Source organism: Nasonia vitripennis (assembly GCF_009193385.2).
Source record: "Nasonia vitripennis strain AsymCx chromosome 3 unlocalized genomic scaffold, Nvit_psr_1.1 chr3_random0009, whole genome shotgun sequence".
In the NCBI taxonomy this organism is placed as follows: Eukaryota; Metazoa; Arthropoda; class Insecta; order Hymenoptera; family Pteromalidae; genus Nasonia; species Nasonia vitripennis.
The window spans coordinates 2,140,864-2,161,917 of record NW_022279629.1 but is presented as its reverse complement, the minus strand read 5'-3'; the positions used below and the strand labels follow the sequence as shown (position 1 = coordinate 2,161,917).

At 38.3% G+C, this 21,054-nt stretch overlaps 1 protein-coding gene across 17 annotated transcripts in view; it reads right to left on the bottom strand.

Annotated features, from left to right (window-relative positions):
• The window catches only part of LOC107981437 (protein unc-13 homolog A), an 893,220-nt gene that overhangs the window by 231,533 nt on the left and 640,633 nt on the right, over positions 1 to 21,054 (bottom strand). For 16 of the 17 annotated variants that reach the window (XR_004345256.1, XR_004227182.2, XR_004227183.2 and 13 more), the window contains one exon: positions 17,930 to 17,938. Coding sequence is in view for 14 of the 17 variants with exons in the window: in XM_031927059.2 (XP_031782919.1) it covers positions 17,930 to 17,938 (9 nt within the window). In the remaining 3 variants the exon portion in view is untranslated. Of the gene's footprint in view, positions 1 to 17,924; positions 18,012 to 21,054 lie in introns of those variants that run through there. The other variant, XM_016987486.3, reaches the window with a different exon arrangement.

The following is a 21,054-nucleotide window of genomic DNA, read 5'->3' as shown; positions in this document are numbered from 1 at the left end:
AAATGTTCTAATTTGTGAAATATCCCACCAAAAAGCATGTACAACTCATGATAGGACATATTATTGACAATGCTGGCGGAATTCTAAAATCAAAAATGGCGGAATCAAAATAGTGGACCTCCACCAAACCCATTTTACCGCAACAAATGATTTTTGATCAGTTTAAAGTATCGATATGGGGGTTTTCAGGGTCACTGAATCTTATTTTAACCTCGACATTTCAAAATTCGAAATGGTGGATCCAAAATGGCGGACATTATACCACCACCAAACCAATTTTACCGCAACAAATGATTTTAGATCACTTTAAAGTATCGATATGAGGGTTTTTGGGGCCAATGCACCTTATTTTAACCTCGAAATTTTAAAATCCAAAATGGCGGACATTATACAACCACCAAAACTATTTTACCGCAATGAACGATTTTAAATCAGTTTAAAGTATCGGTATGGGAGTTTAAAGGGCCGCTGAATCTTATTTTAACCTCGAAATTTCAAAATTCAATATGGCTAATATAAACTGGCGGAAATTTGTCATAACCCACCCGCAGGCTCTCTCGCGAAAAGCCCCTGCTAACACGCAGCCCGCTGAACACGCCACGCACGCTGCAGCGCTTATCACCGCGGCGCTAGTACCGCGGCGCGCCGCTAGGCGGCTGCGTATTACCCACAAGTGAAGTAGCGTCGCGGAGGGCACATAAGGAGGCCGGGTCCAGCGCTGTACCTCGCCCCTCTTCCAACAGCCTAATGCTGCAAGTACACGGCTCGTGTCCAATGACACCTTGTGCAAAGACTTCAGCAAATAAAACTGTTTTGTGGCAAAGGAATTTATTGCTTTCAAGTGATTTATTTCATTCCTCTTTTTTACCTACACCCCCAACCCCTTTCCACGTTTAGCAACCTATAGAAAGGAATATTTTCTTCAAGGAATGCTTTCTTCATCGGCGACTTTTTCTCCAACAGTCTTTTTCAGGATAGTTGGTGAGCAAGTCCATCAGCGGCTTTATTCATAGGCGACTTTTTCTCCAACAGTCCTTTTTAGGATAGCTAATAGGTACATTAATAGACATTGGCGACTTCTTCAACATCCTTTTTAAGGCAGTTGTTGAGTAAGTCTTACTTTATCGCAACTCCTTGTTCAACTGTACTAGCCGTAATTTTGTTATTTCTAACATTTTTTGTTTGTTTTGGTTGTGCTTTCTCATATGCTACAACAATGTCTTCTCCTGCGAAAAATATCGTATCGATAGATGCGTTAATCCATTTGATATTAATACAGGACACAACAAATCTCTTAGGAAGATCTCCAAAGAATTTCAAGATGTCTATCCTGATTATCCAACATCTTCACTGATTTGTGATACATGTAGAAAATCCTTTTACAAAGTACATGATTTGTCATCTCCAAACGTCAGTATGAGTGTTGATTTTGAATCAGAGACTGACTCACCTTTGGTTTCAAACATGGATGCACCTCTGCAAGATGATCTTACAGATATTTTAACTGAACTTAAAAACAAATTCCAATCCCTGCCGGAGAACGATCCATTACGTGTCAGTATTCTTACTATTTTGCCCGAACACTGGGCAATACGTAAAATTATGAACCAATTTGGTGTGTCTCATAGAATGGCTCGTAAAGCAAAACAATTAAGAGAATCAGATGGAGTTTTGGCTTCTCCTGTTGCAAAACATGGAAAAACATTACCTGCAGAAACTACTCAGAAAGTTGAAGATTTTTACGAAAATGACCTTAACAGCAGAATTATGCCAAATAAAAAAGATACCGTCAGTATTTATTTATATGGTGAAAAACTAAAAGTGCAGAAAAGATTATTACTTATTGATATTAAGAACCTTCATAATCAATTTAAAGAACAGTCTCCTGAACATCCGATTGGGCTTACCAAGTTTGCGGAACTGAGACCAAAATGTTGTGTCTGCAGGATCCTCTGGTACACACAATGTATGTGTATGTACGATACACCAAAATTTCAAGGCGATGATTGACGCAGTAAATATAGAAAAAGTCTCAATCAATATTCTGAAGAATTATAAAGATTGTTTGAATTTCGTTCTATGTGAGGATCCCAAACCAAGTTGTTATTTGAATGAATGCAAATTTTGTCCGGACATTCAAAAGTTTTCTAATTACGTTGAGAACATTATGGATGAGCACAATACTGATCAAGTCATCTTCAGCACGTGGCAATCAACCGATAGATACACTTTGATAAAACAATGCCTAACATCGCAAGAATTTATTGAAACTTTATGTTCTAGCCTAGAAAAGTTGATACCTCATCACTTCATCGCTAAGGAACAATCAAAGTTTATTTCTGGGAAGAAAAATAATCTTTCAGATGAAGAGGTTCTTGCTCAATTGGATTTTGCTGAGAACTATGCTTTTACAGCCCAAGATGCTGCACAGGCATTTCATTTTAATAATGATCAAAGTACGATTTTTCCTGCTGTTGTTTATTATAAATCTGAAGGCAAGCTAAAGCATTTCAGTACAGTATCTATGTCCGACTGTACTACTCATGATGCCACTGCAGTATACATAATGCAGCAAAATCTTATGCCTGAAATTCGCAAGGTTTGTCCCACAGTAAAAAAGGTAATATATGCTACTGATGGTGCTAAACAGCATTTTAAATATCGTTATCAAATGAGTAGTTTAATGAGTCATAAGAGAGATTTTGGCGTTGATGCTGAATGGCACTGTTTTGCAACAGCACACGCAAAAGGTAGTTACGATAGTAAAGAGAGAAGCTACAAGAGCTTACAAGCTGCAAAAAATAAAGCAATTCTAGATGTTAAAGCTATTTATTCATGGGCTAATGGGCGAGTATTCAATATAAAATTTTTCTTATACACCAAAAAAGATCACGAACAAACTCGTCAATTCCTAACAAAGAGATTTAAAAACTGTCCACCTGTCACAAACATACAAATGGGGCATGGATTTATCCCAGAAAATAATGAAACGTTGAAAGTCATGCATTACTCAAATGCCAATGAACCTAGGAACAGAGTAATTTATGATATCGGCGAAAGCCATTTATCACCAGTAAAAACTCAACGAACGAGGAGCCAGAATTGATAAGAGTGCACAAAATCTCATTAAAGATTGATTCATTTGGCTAAATTATATATTTTTTTCATCCACGCAGGCATATACATATACACAGAACAATAGAAAAATGTAAGTGCAAAAACCGCAGACAGATAATTCTAAATCTAATAGACCGGAAAAATATAAGATTCATGTGCACAAATACTGATTCCGATAATACATTTATAACCATTTACCTCACAAACCCCCATATCGATACTTTAAACTGATTTAAAATCGTTCATTGCGGTAAAATAGTTTTGGTGGTTGTATAATGTCCGCCAATTTGGATCGGCCATTTTGGATTTTAAAATTTCGAGGTTAAAATAAGGTGCAGTGGCCCCAAAAACCCTCATATCGATACTTTAAAGTGATCTAAAATCATTTGTTGCGGTAAAATTGGTTTGGTGGTGGTATAATGTCCGCCATTTTGGATCCACCATTTCGAATTTTGAAATGTCGAGGTTAAAATAAGATTCAGTGACCCTGAAAATCCCCATATCGATACTTTAAACTGATCAAAAATCATTTGTTGCGGTAAAATGGGTTTGGTGGAGGTATAATGTCCACTATTTTGATTCCGCCATTTTTGATTTTGGAATTCCGTCAGCATTGTCAATAATATGTCCTATCATGAGTTGTACATGCTTTTTGGTGGGATATTTCACAAATTAGAACATTTTTACTATTGTTTTTGTTGAAGGTGCTATGAAAACGTGGGTTTCAGGCTCCATATTTTATGCGCCACATTGGACTTTTGAAAAGGCCAGAACTTTTTCAAAAGCCCTTGACCGGACGAAAAAAATTGTCTGGATGTTAACATAAAATTTGTTACTTTTTAAAGTGCCCATTTAGCACCCAATCTTTCAGCAATATTTCCTCAAGGTTGCATTTGGAGATTCGTAAAATTCGAAAATATTGTGCGAAAGTTAAATAACCTTCAAGAAATGCAATATTGCTGTAAGGCATCATATTCCGTTTTTGGATTGCATTTCCAAAAGACAATAAGCATATTGTGGCAATCTTGCTCAAATATTATTTGCAACATTGTAAAACATAGGCGAAAAACACTGAATTAAAATAATTAAATAAGCTCTTTCAAGAGCTCCCATGCCCTATTCGGGGACTACCATCTGGATGATACTTCCCAAAATGGGCATGCCCCTTGAAAAAGCTTATTTAATTATTTTTATTCAATGTTTTTCGCCTATGTTTTACAATGTTGCAAATAATATTTGAGCAATATTAACACAATATGCTTATTGTCTTTTGGAAATGCAATCCAAAAACGGATATGATGCTTTACAGCAATATTGCAGGGAAATTTCTCGAAGGTTATTTAACTTTCGCACAATATTTTCGGAAAACTTTTTTAAATAATATATTTTTTAATAACCCCACATTCATATGGGAACTATATATGTTTGAAGCTTATCTATTTGTATAAAAGTGCCCTTCAAAGCCCATATCTTAAGTAAGTCTGTGGTAGCTGAAAAATGGAAATCCTGAATTTTGGCCTCCGAAGAATTGTGTGAAAATATTCAAGTGCATTGAAAACTGTTTTTGGAACATATTTACCGTGGGTTGAAAAAGAAAAAAAATTTTGTTTTTTGATTTGACAGAGATCTACCTATATATATATATGTGTGTGTGTGTGTAAAGATTATTTTAAGATTAGTCTAGATGAAAGGGATGCTGCAATTAAATATTTGTGCAGATATGCTGTTTTTTTCTTAAAGCCATCTATTTGTGAATATGAGATGACGAATGCTCTATGTATTCATGCATATCATAAGATGTAATCAGTAAATTTGGTCCAGATAAAAGGGATGCTGCGATTAAATATTTGTGCAGATATAGTATTTTATTTCAAAGTTATTTGTTTGTGAATATGAAATGACGATTTATGTATTCATGCATATGACAAAATGTTATCTGCAGATTCGATTTACATAAAAGGGATGCTGCAAATAATTACTCGTGCAAATATAATCGTTTTTTTAAAGTGTGGTGTTCGTGACATATAATCCCGGTTGAAAATAATTAGGTGAATTTAGTATATGATATCGTTACATAATTTTATTACATGTTTTTATTATATGATTTTTTAGTCCCAAATATTCATGTAATAAAATCATATACTAAAATCATTTATAGTAAAAAAATATAACAATATGGTTTATGAGGGAAATTACGCATATACATATAGCATTACAAGATAAAAGATAGACAAAATAATAGAATATTTTATAATGAATATTGTACACATGTTTTTTACATATTTACCATATTTTAATAATAATATAAATAAGGCCCAACAGATAAATATGTACAATTATTGGCATTCACAGAAATACAGATTTTTTTAATTCTATCAGTTTTAATAGCTATATCATCCTGAGCAATATTTACAAATCTTTTTACAGAGTAACAATCTTTTGAGAAATTCTCAGCATTTACAATATTACATGTTACATATTCTTTTGTAGTGATTTCGACAACAATAAATTGCTGTATCCAAATGAAGCGATCGTCGTCAGTTGTTGCGAATGAATTATTCGACCTAAGCCTTGGTCTCCTGCTGAACGTGTAGAGGCATCCTTCTTTAATTATTTTAAAAAATGATAAACTATCAACAGATAACTGTAGTTGTCGGATCTACGTGCTTTTTGTTCTGTTATGCCATCTTAAATATCTCGCTTTTGACAACATTAATTGTTTTTTATTATTTTAGTTGATGATATTAATTATTAAAAATCAAATTATTTGATAATAAAGTTAATGAAGTATCGTTTTGAAAAACAGTATCAAATAGTACAATATTTATATCATAAAATACATGAAGTATTGATATACAGAGGATTTTCATTTACAAATTTTAAACATGGTTTCTAAATAATAAAATTCAAGAGAAAATTGATCCAAAGTGTAGAAAGCTGAAAATTTAATTTTATCGATGAACAGAAAGTTGAAACGCGTATTAACTTTTTCTGGTCAAAGCACAATACAATTTGAATAGCACCATTTTTTAGCACCAAGCTGAACATTTGTTTTGTCAATTGACAGAAAGTTGAAGCGCGCATTAACTTTTTCTAGTGAAAACAAAAGCTTACCCTATCGTTATTAATTTGAATGCATATTGTGTTAGAGCAGGACATTATAAATTGATATGCAAATTTTCAGACCTTTGACTGCTATATTTTTATAAAAAATTGATGTAATGTGGGCCAGATTTGAAATACCTTTCGATGATTGACAAAATGTAGAAGCGCGCACCAACTCTTTCTAGTCACAAGATAAAATTTATTATAACTCGTCATCCTTTTGTATCTTATGATTTTTAAATATATTTCTTCGAGTTATGTTGCAAGATACATGAATATAAAATTTATTTTTGATATAATTTGTAACCTGGTTTTTTCTTGCAACCACGTTACTATGCAATTCCTTGCCCGGGACTTAGAAAATAACCCGGTGGCGCTAGACGCTCTCCGCGAACGTCAGAGTCTCGCAACTCTTTGTTTCCTGGTGCGAGGTTTTGCAGAGTGTTTTGCTCGGCTAGCTGCAGCTCCGAGATCGGTAAGGAGAGAGGGTGGTTTGGAAGAATCAAAACACGTGGATAATCAGACAGAACTTTATATTTGAGATAAACTTCTACAATTCTGAACTGAGAACCGCACAAATTATTAAGATAGCCCGTAAACATAGACAACCACAACAAACAGATATCCGTACATGAAAGATACCCCGCGTGACTTGCACGCGCCTCAAGGCTCGAGAAACAACAAGTTGACACACTCGATTAAACGCTTCGTTACACAGTCACTCTCAGATTTTTGTCGAACGCGAATTCCGCAAACGCCAGAACGACCTATTCTAAGATTGCCCTACCACCTTACGCCTCGTGCGTCCAGGTGCCGGCGCCAAATATTATTTGACGGTTTCACCAAATCCTTATTTCTACGTTTTGCACTAAATTCTTATTTTTACGATATTATCACACGATAAGATAACCCGTGTTTCGCACTATACAAACGAGATAGCCCTTTCTTCGGGACGGGAACACAAGATAAAAAGAAAGACAGTGATCCGAAGGTAACCAGTACACACGTGAGATAGCCCGAACCATTCGCGAGACCAAAACGTGGAACGGCTGTTCACCTGCGAGACGAATTCGACCAGAGAAAAGGAAACGACTCACTGACCTTACAAAGAAATCCTCTAGAGCGAGGTTGAGCCAAAGATTGTTACCAGGGCGAAGCTGGAATACCGGGAGCACGTCCGTTTAGGAGCAGTCAGGGCAGGCGAGTGCCGGCTCGAGCGCTCGCGGCTCGCGGCCACCACTCTACTCTCACTAGCCGTGTCGCGGGAGCGCTGATTGGTCAGCGCGTCGCAGCCCGATGTTCTGCTCGCTCGCAACACTATCGGTTCGCGCACCGTTGCCGCGTTGCGCGGTCGCGTATGCGCACTAATATCTCCGCGGACACACTGTCGGAGAAAATAGCCGCAAAATTTAAACTCTTGCAACATACAGGCAGCCTTTTGCTCACACACAACCAAGATTGCTCTTGGCCGTGGAACCTGCAGCTACTCCCAATGCCCCGTCGTCAGGGCCCTTGACTCAGGTGGTATCTGTCACTACGAACGCGAGACGCTGTAGTTTTGGCTCCTGACGTTCGTGCGGGCGAGCTGGTCCTGCTGCATCAGACTGTCACGTAAGCAGACCCCACGAAGGGTTCTGCCACCTGCATCGGCTGTCTTACGGTGCGTAGGGCCGACTTGAACGCCCTGTCGAGGTAAATGGTTGCTATTTGTCCGTCGCAGCCACTGCTCCTCTCTCGCTGTTTACTCGAAAAAAAACGGCGCAATTAATCACATGCACTATTTCTCTCATTCATACAGCCTTGAGACGGTCTACCCCGACCGCGCCGAACGCAGTTGTTGCACGGCGATATTTCGTTGTGTTACAAATTATATAATTTTTGTACATGATTTTATTACATGAGTATTTGGGACTGAAAAATCATATAATAAAAATATGTAATACAATTATATAACAATATCATATACTAAATTCACCTAATTATTTTCAACCGGGATGACGAGAACTGTATGTATTAATTCATATCACAATATGAAATCTGCAGTTTTGGTCGAGATCAAAGGAATGCAGCAAATAATTATTTGTGCAGGTATAATTTTTTTTTTTAATTCTATGTGTTTGTGAATACGAAATGATGAATGCTTTTATGTATAACGCAAGATTTAATCTGCAGTTTTGGTCGAGATCAAAAGAATGCTGCAAATAATTTCTTGTGCAGATATGATCTCTTTTTCAAAGCTATCTGTTTGTAAATATAAAATAAAAAAATCATTATGTAATTATTGTCTTTATATAAAGAGCACTCACATGAGTTTATCAGTAGAAAAAGATAAATTAATATTAAACAATATACATGTTTTTTAATAAACCGTAACTTATAATCAAATAGATGTTTTAAACAAACATTACCATCAATTATATTCTTTTATTAATGTATTACATATGTTTACTATAATATGTAAATATATTTTATACAAATTTACTGCACACCCCAAGCTGATGTGAATTTTCAATATTTTAACGTTTTCATCAATTATCAATAGTCATTTCTATTGATTAATCTTAAATGAGATCTCTACTATTAGGTATTCTGCTCTTTTGAGTTTACTTCTAAAATACTCTAAAGTTTGTTATAGTTGAAAATTATTTTTTAAATAGTAATACCGTATTCAAAAATAGATGCATTTAAGCATTCTGCGTTGATTCCACAATCAATAAAGTGTCATTCTAATATTGACAACTAAATTTTTATCTATTTATAAAATTTTAAAAATCAACTTTTGCATGTGTATCGAACCTTATTTCCCGTTACAGGGGGCGGAAAATGTACTTCAATACGTGGAGCGTGCGTAATAGTGATTTTTACGCACACTATAACATAAAATATTTTAAATACTGTCTTATTTAATAATTTAGATAAGTATTAAATAAAATAATAACAAAATAAATTTTTTAAATCTTAGTATGAGGATATAAAATATGATTCTATATAAAATTACATAATTTTCCATTCTTATATTGATCCTTAGTAGAACAAAAATTCTGCACAACAGTTTTCATCTGACGATTTCAGACTAAAACAGAAGATAACTGAACAAAACAGAAATGTTTAGCAGAAGAATGTCGGAATTAAGAGAAAGTCAACAGTTATTCACAGGTATTATTAGTTTTTTTTCAGTTTTTTTTTTAGTTTACTGCGGATGGTACCAGATTTCAACAGTTTCCAACAGTTCCGTTAATTAGATTCTAGTATCAAGTAGTGCGGTAGCACCAAAAAGGTGAGTTTGAGAAGCAGACGAAGTCGCGGTGCCCGCGCTACTATTCACTTCTATGTTGAGGTTCGCATTTTTCATTACAAAGATATAAATGCGTTTCTTTCTTGTCTTTTATATATTATGACTTATATCATGTTTTATTATGCCTAACTATGATTTTCAACAAAAATATTGATAAAAACTACCTTTGACATAATACACGAGTGTGTCATTCACAAAATGCTCAAATCAAATCAAATAATGTTAGGACCGTTAAGTTAGCTGCAAAAAGTGTTAGGACCGCGAAGTTGGCCGCACAGTTATACACAGATGGATATTGCTTTCTTATCGGTTTTCTGCATGCTCGCTCACATGTAGTTTTTAGTGTCTAGGTGTAGAAATAATTCGAAGGCGGTGTCTAGGTGTACGGGTGTACGGGGTGGCCGATGACGATGTCTAGATGGTGCGCTCCCTAATTTTTTATGTCTAGGTAAATACATCAGTCAAAGGCGGTGTCTAGGTATACCGGGTGGCCGATGACGAGGTCTAGGTAGTGCGCTTCATGGTGGTTTGTGCCTAGGTGTAAAAATAATTTGAGGGCCGTGTCTAAGTGTGCAGGGTGGCCGATGAAGTGGTCTAGGTAGTTCGCATTTGGTTTTAGTGTCTTGGTGTAGAAATCATTTGAGGGTAGTGTATCAGAACAATCAGTGATTTCATGTTAGTAATAAAAATGTTACAAAAAAACATGTTTAAAAAGTGCTGAAGATGCTTATATTTTATTTTTAGGAAATAAATGAAATACTTAAAAAAAATTACTAAAATCGACTGAAATCTCAAAAAATTAACTTTTAAAAAAGTAAAAGGTTAGGCGAGTTTGATATGTTCCGCAACGAAATAACAGATAAAAAAAACTGAGATCAATCAACCAAAGTCCAGTTTATTATATTTAATCATAATAAAGCAACAACATTTTTACTTACTTAACTTAAAGTTAAGTTATATACTGATCGATTAGAAAAACTCTCAAGATCCTTACTACGTAACTTGCCATGACCGTTCAATTTATTAGTTTATTGGTTAACAACTAAAATTTTCTTGTTATGTATTAGAACGTTATAAAAACACCATAAGTACAATGAAACTGTCATGGCAAGTTACGTAATAAGTATCTTGAGAGTTCTTCCTAAATGATCAGTATATAATTTAATTTAAGTTGAGTAAGCCCTTTATTGACCAAACAAAATTTTATTGCTTCATTATGATTGAATATAATAAACTTGACTTTGGTTGATTGATCTCAGTTCTTTTTTATCTGTTATTTCGTTGTGGAACATATCAAACTCGCCTAAACTGTTACTTTTTTAAAAGTTAATTTTTTGATGTTGTTAATTGCGTGTTGTTAAACGAGTAAAGAACAATCTGAAATACGAAGATAGCTGTTTTGATTGGGAACAAACTAGTGAACGTAGAAGACAGCAATTATAAAATGAAAAAAACTGCTTTGAACTATGAAAAAGCTATTGTCTTCACTTATTAATAGTTATTATCTGTTGTATTAATTTTTTAAATAATTTTCTAAATTGTAAAATTTTACACTTGAAAAACAAAAAATCCAACTGAAGAATCTAGCAAACTAAATAAAACTAAAGACAACAAGAGAGTACTGTTATCTGTGTCTCAATTCCGACATTTTTTTGCTATCATCTGCAGTTTATAACGTTTTTTTTTTTAGTTGTTTTCATTTTTCGTTAGAGATTTTCGTTTGAGATTTAAGATATTTTATCATTTAATATAAAAGTAAATATCGTATTATGTATTACATTTCAGTACAGAATATCAATGTTATGATTCTTATAATCTCACAATTTACATTATGTTATAAATGTAAATAAAAAAATGTTTAATTAATTTAATTTTATTGTTAGATTCTGTTAATATTATTAATAATGTCATCAAATAATTACAAAGAGTTTAGAAACATTCTTTAATATTCAAAATTTATTTCTTTTTTATTTTATAATTTAGTAGCTATAACTAGTAGCTATAACTACTTTAATAGAATGTTGGCTGTATTGAATATATTCATTTATATACGACGGTAATCAATTCTTATGCTTTTGATCAGTTAGAATGTATCAATCTAGCAAGCTGATTGGAGCATTTCGAAAATGATTCACAAGAATTAACTACCATCGAGTATACATCTAATATTTAACAGTATATTCAATAATGGCACGTCAAATAATTCAATATCATCACAATTAATTTGTAAATCTCGAGCGAAGCGAGCGTTTTTTGCTAGTCACAATATTATTTCTCTTACTGACAAAACATTCTGAAATTGAGTTAGCAAGTTATAAGGTTTAACAAAAATAGTTATTTTCAGTTATACAGGATATACATTGTAAAAAAACAAAGAATTTGATGGTGAGAATCATAAACAAAATAAGTTCTCCAAATTTAGAATTAGAAAATATATATTCATGTAAAATTGTATTACGATCGGTCGCGTACTTCCAGATTTAGGATGGTCTACACAGACGCACACACACTAACAGACTGACAGACAGACAGACAGACAGACACACACACACACAACTCCGCTACGCCGGTCCCAAGCCCGGGGCCCCACCACACAAGAGGTGGGGAAGGAGGAGGGGGAGGAGTAGCAACCTTGTTAAAATAACGAAGGCTCATCTGGCCCGGATGATAGCACCTTGTTAAAGGGCTCCTTCCTAGGATACGGGATAGGGGAAGAAACCCCGAATATAAATCAATCATGAACAGTGAGTTAATTATAACACTGCCCCAAGTGGGTCAAGCTTTACAGCCCACACCCGACGTTGGTTCCGATCGGGTGCAAGCCCCGGTGGCCGACGCAGGCTCCATGGATTTTGGGAAGAGTCAATTAACTCAAACAAGACAGGAGGTTACAGAGGTGGGTCACTCGGCCCTCAAAGGAAGATTAGCCACAAGTGACGCATCAGAATGTGATGGAGTCATAAACAGGGGAATGCACGAGGTACGGTGTAAAATTCAGACAGCAGGTCGTGCGAAAGAAGAGTTGATTGACAAGATTCAGAACCATCTGGACAAGATAGATGCTGTAGTAGGTCCAGCCAAAAACATTCACAAGAGTGTTAAGGATGACATGAGAAAGGTCATGTCTTTCTGGAAACGGCTCATCAGCGTAAGAGAAGTGTCGAGCAAGACCAAATCTAGCATTGGACTGATGATGTCGAATAGCTCACGGACCTCGCTGACCTCAGAAGAAAAACGGGAGGTAGAAACGCCAAGGAAGAGGAAGGAACGGTCTCCTACACAGAACAAGACCAATAAGAAAAGCAAAGAAGAGGACAAGACGCCAAAGCATGGCCAGAGTGCGCCACTAGCGACGACTTCCAGCACTACTCAGTGCCCACCGCCCACAACAGGGATATTACCACCCTGACAGAGGGTGGAAACGAGAAAAAAAAGAAGAAAAAGGAAAAAGAAAACGATAAAATTAACAATGGTGTTGTAGATCAGAAAGGCACTAGAAAATCTAAGCCGCCAAGGGCAAGACCAACCCGACCGGAGGCTCTAATCATAAAAGTTACCGACGGGAAGTCCTACGCTGATATCTTGCGAAAGATGAAAGCAGACCCAAAACTAAAGATGCTAGGGGATAGCGTAAATAGGATACGCAAAATGGTGGTTGGTGACTTACTTCAGAGGGAGTTTCAAGATAGCGGCTTAAATGCAGTAGAGGAAACGGCAGTAAAGTCTGTGCGCAAGGCATATGGCGATACGCAGACGGCGGTCATTCAAATGCCAGCAAAAATGGCCCAGCAGATGATAGCAAAGCAGAAAATCAGGATAGGCTGGGTAGTATGCAGAATACGAGAGATAAAGCGGAATGCACGTCCACTTTGCTGCTATAAATGTCTAGGATTTGGACATATCGGCAAAAACTGCACAGTAACATAGGATCGAAGTAACCCCTGTTACAAGTGTGGAGTCTGAGGACATAATACAAGAGATTGTAAAAACAAACCGAGCTGCATTCTCTGCCAAGAAAAAGGAGCAACAGAGAATAGTGACCATGCTGCTGGTAGCTACACATGACTGTGATATATGTACCGAGCGGCAGTAGAGAAGTTGAAGGAACGAAGATAATGAAGATAGTGTAGTTGAACTTGAATCACTGCGAGACAGCACAGGATTTACTTAACCAGTACGTTCATGAGACGGAGTCGACGTAGCCATTATATGTAAACCATATAGGGCTCTGGACGAGAAATCGTGGGAAACAGACGACACTGGCAGAGCAGCGATCTGGGCATGTGGGAACGTGGCATTCCAGGAAAAAATGTTGACCAGTGAGGAAGGATTTGTTCGTGCAAAGATAGTAGGAATACACCTATACAGCTGCTATGCTTCGCCTAACGCACCGATCGAACAGTTCGAGCGGCAGTTAGATCGACTCGTGCAGGATATTGCGGGAAGAAAGCCAGTAATTATCGCAGGCAATTTTAACGCATGGGCCGTAGAGTTGGGAGGTCAAAGGACTATCCAAAGAGGACGAGTACTGCTTAAAGCATCTGCTCTCCTGGATTTGGTGTTAGTTAATTAGGGTAGCACTAACAACTTTAGAAGAGGAGACGCAGGATCTATTGTAGACCTGACCTTTGTTAGTAGTTGCCTTATTGGCTCAATTGACATGTGGACCGTGAGTGAACACTACACAAATAGTGATCACCAGGCCATAATAATATAGGTAAGAAAATCAGAGCAGAGACCCAGCGCGAGTACAAGGACCAACAGAGTCGGTTGGAAAACGAAGGATTATGATAAGGAGATGTTCCTACTGGCACTGGAAGAATTGCAACTCTCGGAGACGGCGAACAGCAAGGCGGAACAGGCAATGGGTAATATCACACGAGCCTGTGACGCGACCATGCCGAGAAGAGTGCCCAATTGTAGACGACCACCAGTATATTGGTGGGACAAAGAGTTTGAGAGTGCGCGCAGCGAGTGTCACCAGACCAGAAGAAGAAAACAACGGGCAAGAAAGAAATACTATCAAACCGGAAGAGGCCAGGAAATAGTAGATGCCTGTGGACAAGAAATGAAGGACGCTAAGAGGAAGCTTAAGAAGACAATCTGCGAAAACAAGCGATGGTGCCTTAAAGAACTACAGGATGTGGTCGAACAGGACTCTTGGGGTTGACCTTACAAAATAGTAATAAAGAAGATTAAACAAAGCTACGTACCCCCCCCCCCCCCCCCCAACAAAAATGCTCGGAACTTTTACACCAGGTAGTGACCACACTGTTCCATAGGCAACTGGAAGAGCCAAGTATCATCGAAAGAGGTGCGAATGAAGAGGCTGTTTCACCGATCACGATTATGGAATCGTTAGCCACCTGCAGAAGGGTAGGAAACAACAAGACCCCAGGGCCGGATGGCATTCCCAATATTGCATTGAAGCATGCCATCCATGCTCATCCAGAAGTCTTCGTAGACTTGTACAATGCATGTCTAGAAGATGGAACATTCCCCACAAACTGGAAGAAACAGCGACTTGTGCCAAAGAAAAAAAGTCACCCCAGGATTCCTTATCATACAGACCGCTCTGCATATTGGACACCCCGGGTAGGATTCTGAAACGCATAATCTGCGTCAGAATGGATCATTTTATAAAAGGAAAATGTGGATAGCGGAACATCAATATGGCTTTAGGAAGAACCGTTCAACCCTGGACGCAATTAGCCTAGTGATCGACACTGCGCAAATAGCGATAGAGGGGAAAAGATGGAAGGGAGGAAAAAAGAAGTACTGTGCCATAGTTATATTATATGTCAAAAATGCATTCAATCCGGCTAAATAGAGTGAAATACAGAAAGCACTCCGGAAACAGGATGTGCCCTTACATGTATAAGAAGAATAATGTCCGACTACTTGAAGGACAGAATCCTATTATATGATACGGAGGACGGTACCAAGACCTATACAATTACAGGAGGCCTACCCCAAGGGTCAGTGCTTGGCTCACTCACGTGGAACATCATGTACGATGGAGTACTCAGCCCACAATTACTCAGCATACAAACCTAAAGGAGCACCAGTCGTGGGCTTCGCTGACGACATAGCAGTAGTGGTAGTAGCGAAACATAAAGAAGAGGATAGCGGGTGATGTCATGGGGTCGAAACCAAAGACCGCTTGAGAAAACGAATATATTCTCATATTCAAAGACTTGTTCACCCGCTGGATAGAGTGCATTCCGATTAAGCAGGCGAACGCGAATACAATCCTGCAGCATCTCCGAGAGCGAGTCTTCTTGCGATACGGTGCGCCAGAGGTATTCCTGTCGGACAATGGCACAGAATTAAAAAATAAGGCCATCGATCAATACCTCAGAGAACAAGGCGTGCGACATCAGTTGACGCCACTTTATCACCCCCAGGCGAACCCAGTGGAGAGGGTGAATAAACAATATGCGCGCGCTCATCGAGGAGAACCATAACACACGGGACGAGAGATTGAGCGACATCGCCTTCGGGTATAATACTGTGCCCCATTCCTCGACAGGCGTGAGTCCGGCGATCCTGATGTACAGGACTCAACCGAGAAAACCTTCTACAGCGAGGTGCGAGCAGGACGCCGCCGTAGAAGAAGAATTGCAGCGACGCGCGATCGATGCATGGTACGATCGAATGTGGGACTTATCCCAGCTACGCGAGCATGTGTTGCAAAGGACGCAGAGCGCGCAAGATCTTTTAGAAGCGCTATTATGACGCCAAGCCTAAACCGGCGACATACAAAGTAGGAGACCTAGTGATGAGGCGAAATCACGTGCTGTCTTCCGGAGCGGAGCAGCGCTCCGCGAAACTAGCGCCACCATATATTGGGCCGTATAAAATAGTCGAAATACGCGGCACCAATACTTATCGACTTGTCGATGAGATGGGCGAGCAAGTATATCTTGCACCAGCTGCACAGTTGAAGCCCTTCTATTCGACAGCGACGGACGAAGAGTCGCAGAAGAGCGAAGAAGATGGCGACGCTCAACCTCCGAGGGACGCGAGCGTAGACGCGGGTGCTAGCGAAGAACCGTCACGAAGCGAGCGAGACTCTGTCTGCGAGTGAAGTCGCCGACCGTCCGATGCGAGCGAAAAAGATGCGCGTGGTCGTAATAAACCCTGCGACCAAGAAGAGAGACCGGCCAAGGAAAAAGGTGTATACGGCTAGGCGTGTGAGACCTACGCCAGAGACTCCTAGAGTGGAGGTTAACGCCGAGAAGAGGAGGCCTGATCGTCCGAAGGGTTCGCGCAACCGCGGGCATGCGACGACACCTACTAACCAGTCGACGTCACCGAGAAAAACGCGCGCAAATAAAGCCCAGCAACGGTAGTCACCGTAATAATGTGTTTTTTTTATCGCCCTGGCATCCCCAGATTCCTGGTCGCGGAAGCGATTCACGAAGCTTCGGTTCGACACGGTCGGAATAGATAGAATCGCCATCTGGTCGATAGATCGATTCTAGGGGGGGGGGGGGGGTTGTAACGAGTTGAGCGAGGAAAAACACGCGCCAATTCGGGAATAAGAGCGAGCGCGCGGGCTAATCCTTGAGGTGCGCGCTCAGATAGCTCTCAGCCTTCGGAAGGTAAACACAGGACTTCGCTCGTACAAGTCTGAAACTTTCGTGATATCGTGTGCTGTGCTGTGTCCAGCGGATCGAATTATACCTTGTGTGTGAGTGCGACGCGGAGTCCGGGTAATTCTGATCCTCCTGCCTAGCGGTCCAGCGCAGTGGCCAAGTCTCGCAGCCTGCCCAGGAATAGGAACGTCGTCGACGAGAGAGAGAAGGTTTGTGTGACGCGCAGTACATGGGAGAGAGTGTATGTGCGAGTGTGTATCGCCCATGCGAGGGTGATCCGGCGCGCGCGACCTTCACGACGATATACGCGTGCGAGCGCGATTATTCTGGCGTCGCGGCGAGTCGCAAAGTTGTTGGCGACTCGCATATTATTATTTTAATTGTAAACTCACGTTTATTTCGCGACTAGCAAATATAACCTTAATCTTATTTTTTTACGTGATTTGTCGTCATTTCTAAACCTCGTTCGCTTACTTCCGATTCCTGTTCCTTCCTGCGAATACCGTCGCCTCCGCGGGCGTTATTTATTAGTACTTATCTAAAGCAGTTGAGCAGCCGTGCACAGGCGGCGCACAGACCCAGCAAAACAGAAGCAGTTGAGACAGCTGCATGCAACGGAGGTGTTTCGCGGGCGGAGAGCAGTCCTTCGCTGCATCGAGTGAACGCAATCCGGTCGTTTAACGAGTTATTCGTTGATCGAATTTACACCTCGTTACAATATATATATATATATATATATATATATAATGCAAGCTTTCATTTATAAATATCAAGCAAGTTTTTGAAACAATAAAATATTATTAACAATTACCTTTAAGACCTGATGATAGAAATTCGACATTTTTCATAGGTGTAGGCATACGTAGTTGAGTTGATCAGGTAGACACAACGATCAGCACCACAGAAAACAGAAAAAGCATAAGGTTAGATATAATTAATAATTTTATGAGTCCCAAAAACACTTACTCTCATATACGTGCCTACACAAGTAATTCATAGTAAAACTCGCGTCTTAAGTAGTATTAGTGAAAAAAGTTTAGCAATACAAAAATTTTAATTGATTAAATTTCTGAAATTAGCTAAAATTGATTGCTCTGCGGATTGTATATTTTATTATATAAGATTTTATTACCTAGTGCTTTTTCAAATAATTAATTATTTACTGTAGAAATAATGATCTAATATGATATATTACTAATTTAGTATATACTGTAATCCTTTGAGCATGATCTACACTGGGTAGCCCGAAACCCTGTATGTTGCGAGTTTTCCGGGTGACGAATGGGGAAGAGCTCGCCGAGGCATATACTTCAGAGGGTAGAGCATAAATAAAATATTCTCCGTATACTAAATCAGGCCTCCATTTTTGCTGTGCGGTGCGACCCGTGAGCTGCCAAAAGAAAATTCTGGATAAGAAGGTGATCTACCAGACCTTCTTCAGGACCTACAGCTGCGTGCTGAAGTGACCTGAACCATCTTTGGCTTCTGCTAACAGCAAGATCTGAGGCTGGTACACGTGTCAATATCGGCCATGAATACGGTCTAGGGTGATCTATAACGAAGTCAGGTAGTGCACACCGCGGTTCTTGTTAATGCAAAAATGTTCACATTAGTTATGTTTACTGTCTAGGTACATGCGGTCGACAATGACGCGATTGAGGTAGTGCGCTTCGTAGCTTTCATTGTCTAAGTATAAAAACTGATTCTAAACATCAAAAGCTATGGAGCGTATCACCAAGACCCTGTTATCGGCGACCACATGCCAGGGGGTCTGATTCTCTAACTGTGTGGTGCTCACATAGTTCACACAGTTCACACAACGTTCCACACAGTTCACACAGCGTTCCACACAGTCCACATAAGCGACATAAAATTCAAAAACACCTTACAAGTGCTAAAAAGACACTCTGTGTCGGTTGGATTTATGTAAATTTGCTGTTTTTAGCATTTATGATAGATTTAAGGGTTGAAAATTAAACGGCACATGAACTATTGTCGTTAAAAGGTGTAGTCTACGAGCTCTTATAAAATTGTCCATATACAAACGCATCTCAACGAAAGAAGTTCACATGTCGTTTGATTTTCAACCCTGAAATCTACCATAAAAGAGAATCGAGAATCAGGCCTCTGGATACCATACACGAGAGATATTGATATTTTCGTAGTAAAACTCCCAGATTGCACTACCTGAACCCCATCATAATCTATTTTATTTTTAGAATAAATTTAAGGTACTTCAATAAGTTTGCTCAAAAAGACATGAAATCTCTAAAAAAAAAACTTTACCAAAGTAAAAAGCTTAGGCGAGTTTGATGTTTTGCGTATCATCATGCGTATGAATAATTTTGTTCACAGTGAAATTACAGATTATAAAACAACTAAGATCAATTTAAAAGAGTTAAGTTTACAATTATATTATTTTATTTATTATACGGCAAACAAAAAATCATTATGTTCAATTGAGGGCTGAGTCGAATGATTGGTAATTAAAACTTAAGTAATATATTGATCAATTACAAACAACTCTCCAGATACTTACTACGTAACTTGCCATGCCTATTACATTTTGTTTATGAAGTTGTCTAATTGTAAGTGTAACTTTCTGCATAATTTATTTTTGTACATAAACTTATAAAATCGTTATTTCAATAAAATGAATTATTTTAAATGTAAAAGTATGTATCATGAACAAAATGTAATAGGCATATTTGACGAAAAAAATAACTTGAAAATTAATATTTTATCCAATAATTGATTCTTTGTGTTTAATTATTAAAGTACGCAAGGAAGATTACCGTAAAATAAATACAAATTTGTTTACTAATATTCATAACATGAATAATAAAAGCATTGAAGAAAGCTGTAAAAATATTTCAAAGCTCTATAATTAAGATTTATTCCAGGAATGTTTGACATTCGAACGTTTACAATTTAAGCACTATATTAACAAGACAAGAAGTAAAGTAGTTTTGAGTATCAAAGATCTATACAAACAAATAAAAAATGATTGCCTTGCCTCTACATTTCCTAGCATAAAATATGTTTTCGCATATTTTTAATTATGATGGTAACCAATTGTAAAGCGGGAGGTTATTTTCCGCTTTGAAGCTTTAAGAACATGAACATAGAAGTACGAAGTCAAATAATAGATTAAATTATCTTGAAATAATGTATAGTGAATCAGGCATATTGGACAATATTTGTTTTGATAATTTGATAACTGAGTTTGCTATTGTTGAAAGTAGCGCCCCCATACGCGACGCGGCGGTGCTCTGCCGAGCTCAGCTCCGTGAGCCCCCACTCCTCTTCTGCGCGAGCTACGTGTGCGAGAGTGCGCCGCGCTCACTTCCTCTCTGTCCGTCTGAGTTAGCGGTGCTACGCTTACATATATATACGAAGAAAAGATATTAGACCGGAAGTGACTAAACTGTTAAACGAAATAAACGAAAGTGATTAAAGACTAGAGTGTTGTTCAGTTCTCCTGGATCTGCCTCCACGTTACCAATAACTCATCAGCTATTCAAAAATCGAGAAATAAATTAAAATGTTATTTTATGAAATGAAGTTTTGTAAATAACAGTCATTTTCTTCTTATTTTTCCTTTTTATAATTTATTTTCTCTGTTACAATGCCGCTACCCTAAGCGGGTCTTGGGCGTTGTCGGTCAGATCGGACGGGTGGGTGCCTATCACCACTACACAGCGCGTCCTTAGGTTGCGGATAGAGGAACAGCCCCTGAGAAAGAGGTTAGCTGCGAATAAATTGAATAAGCAGCCGCGGACAGCCGATAGGAACAGGCGTGGGTGTGATGAGCCCACACTGTCGAACGCATTCATCTAGAAACACTACGCAAGCACCACAACAACAAAAACACTTCACATTATCTCTTATCTCTCAATCTATCTCTTTCATCACACATTACAAAAATGGGCAAAA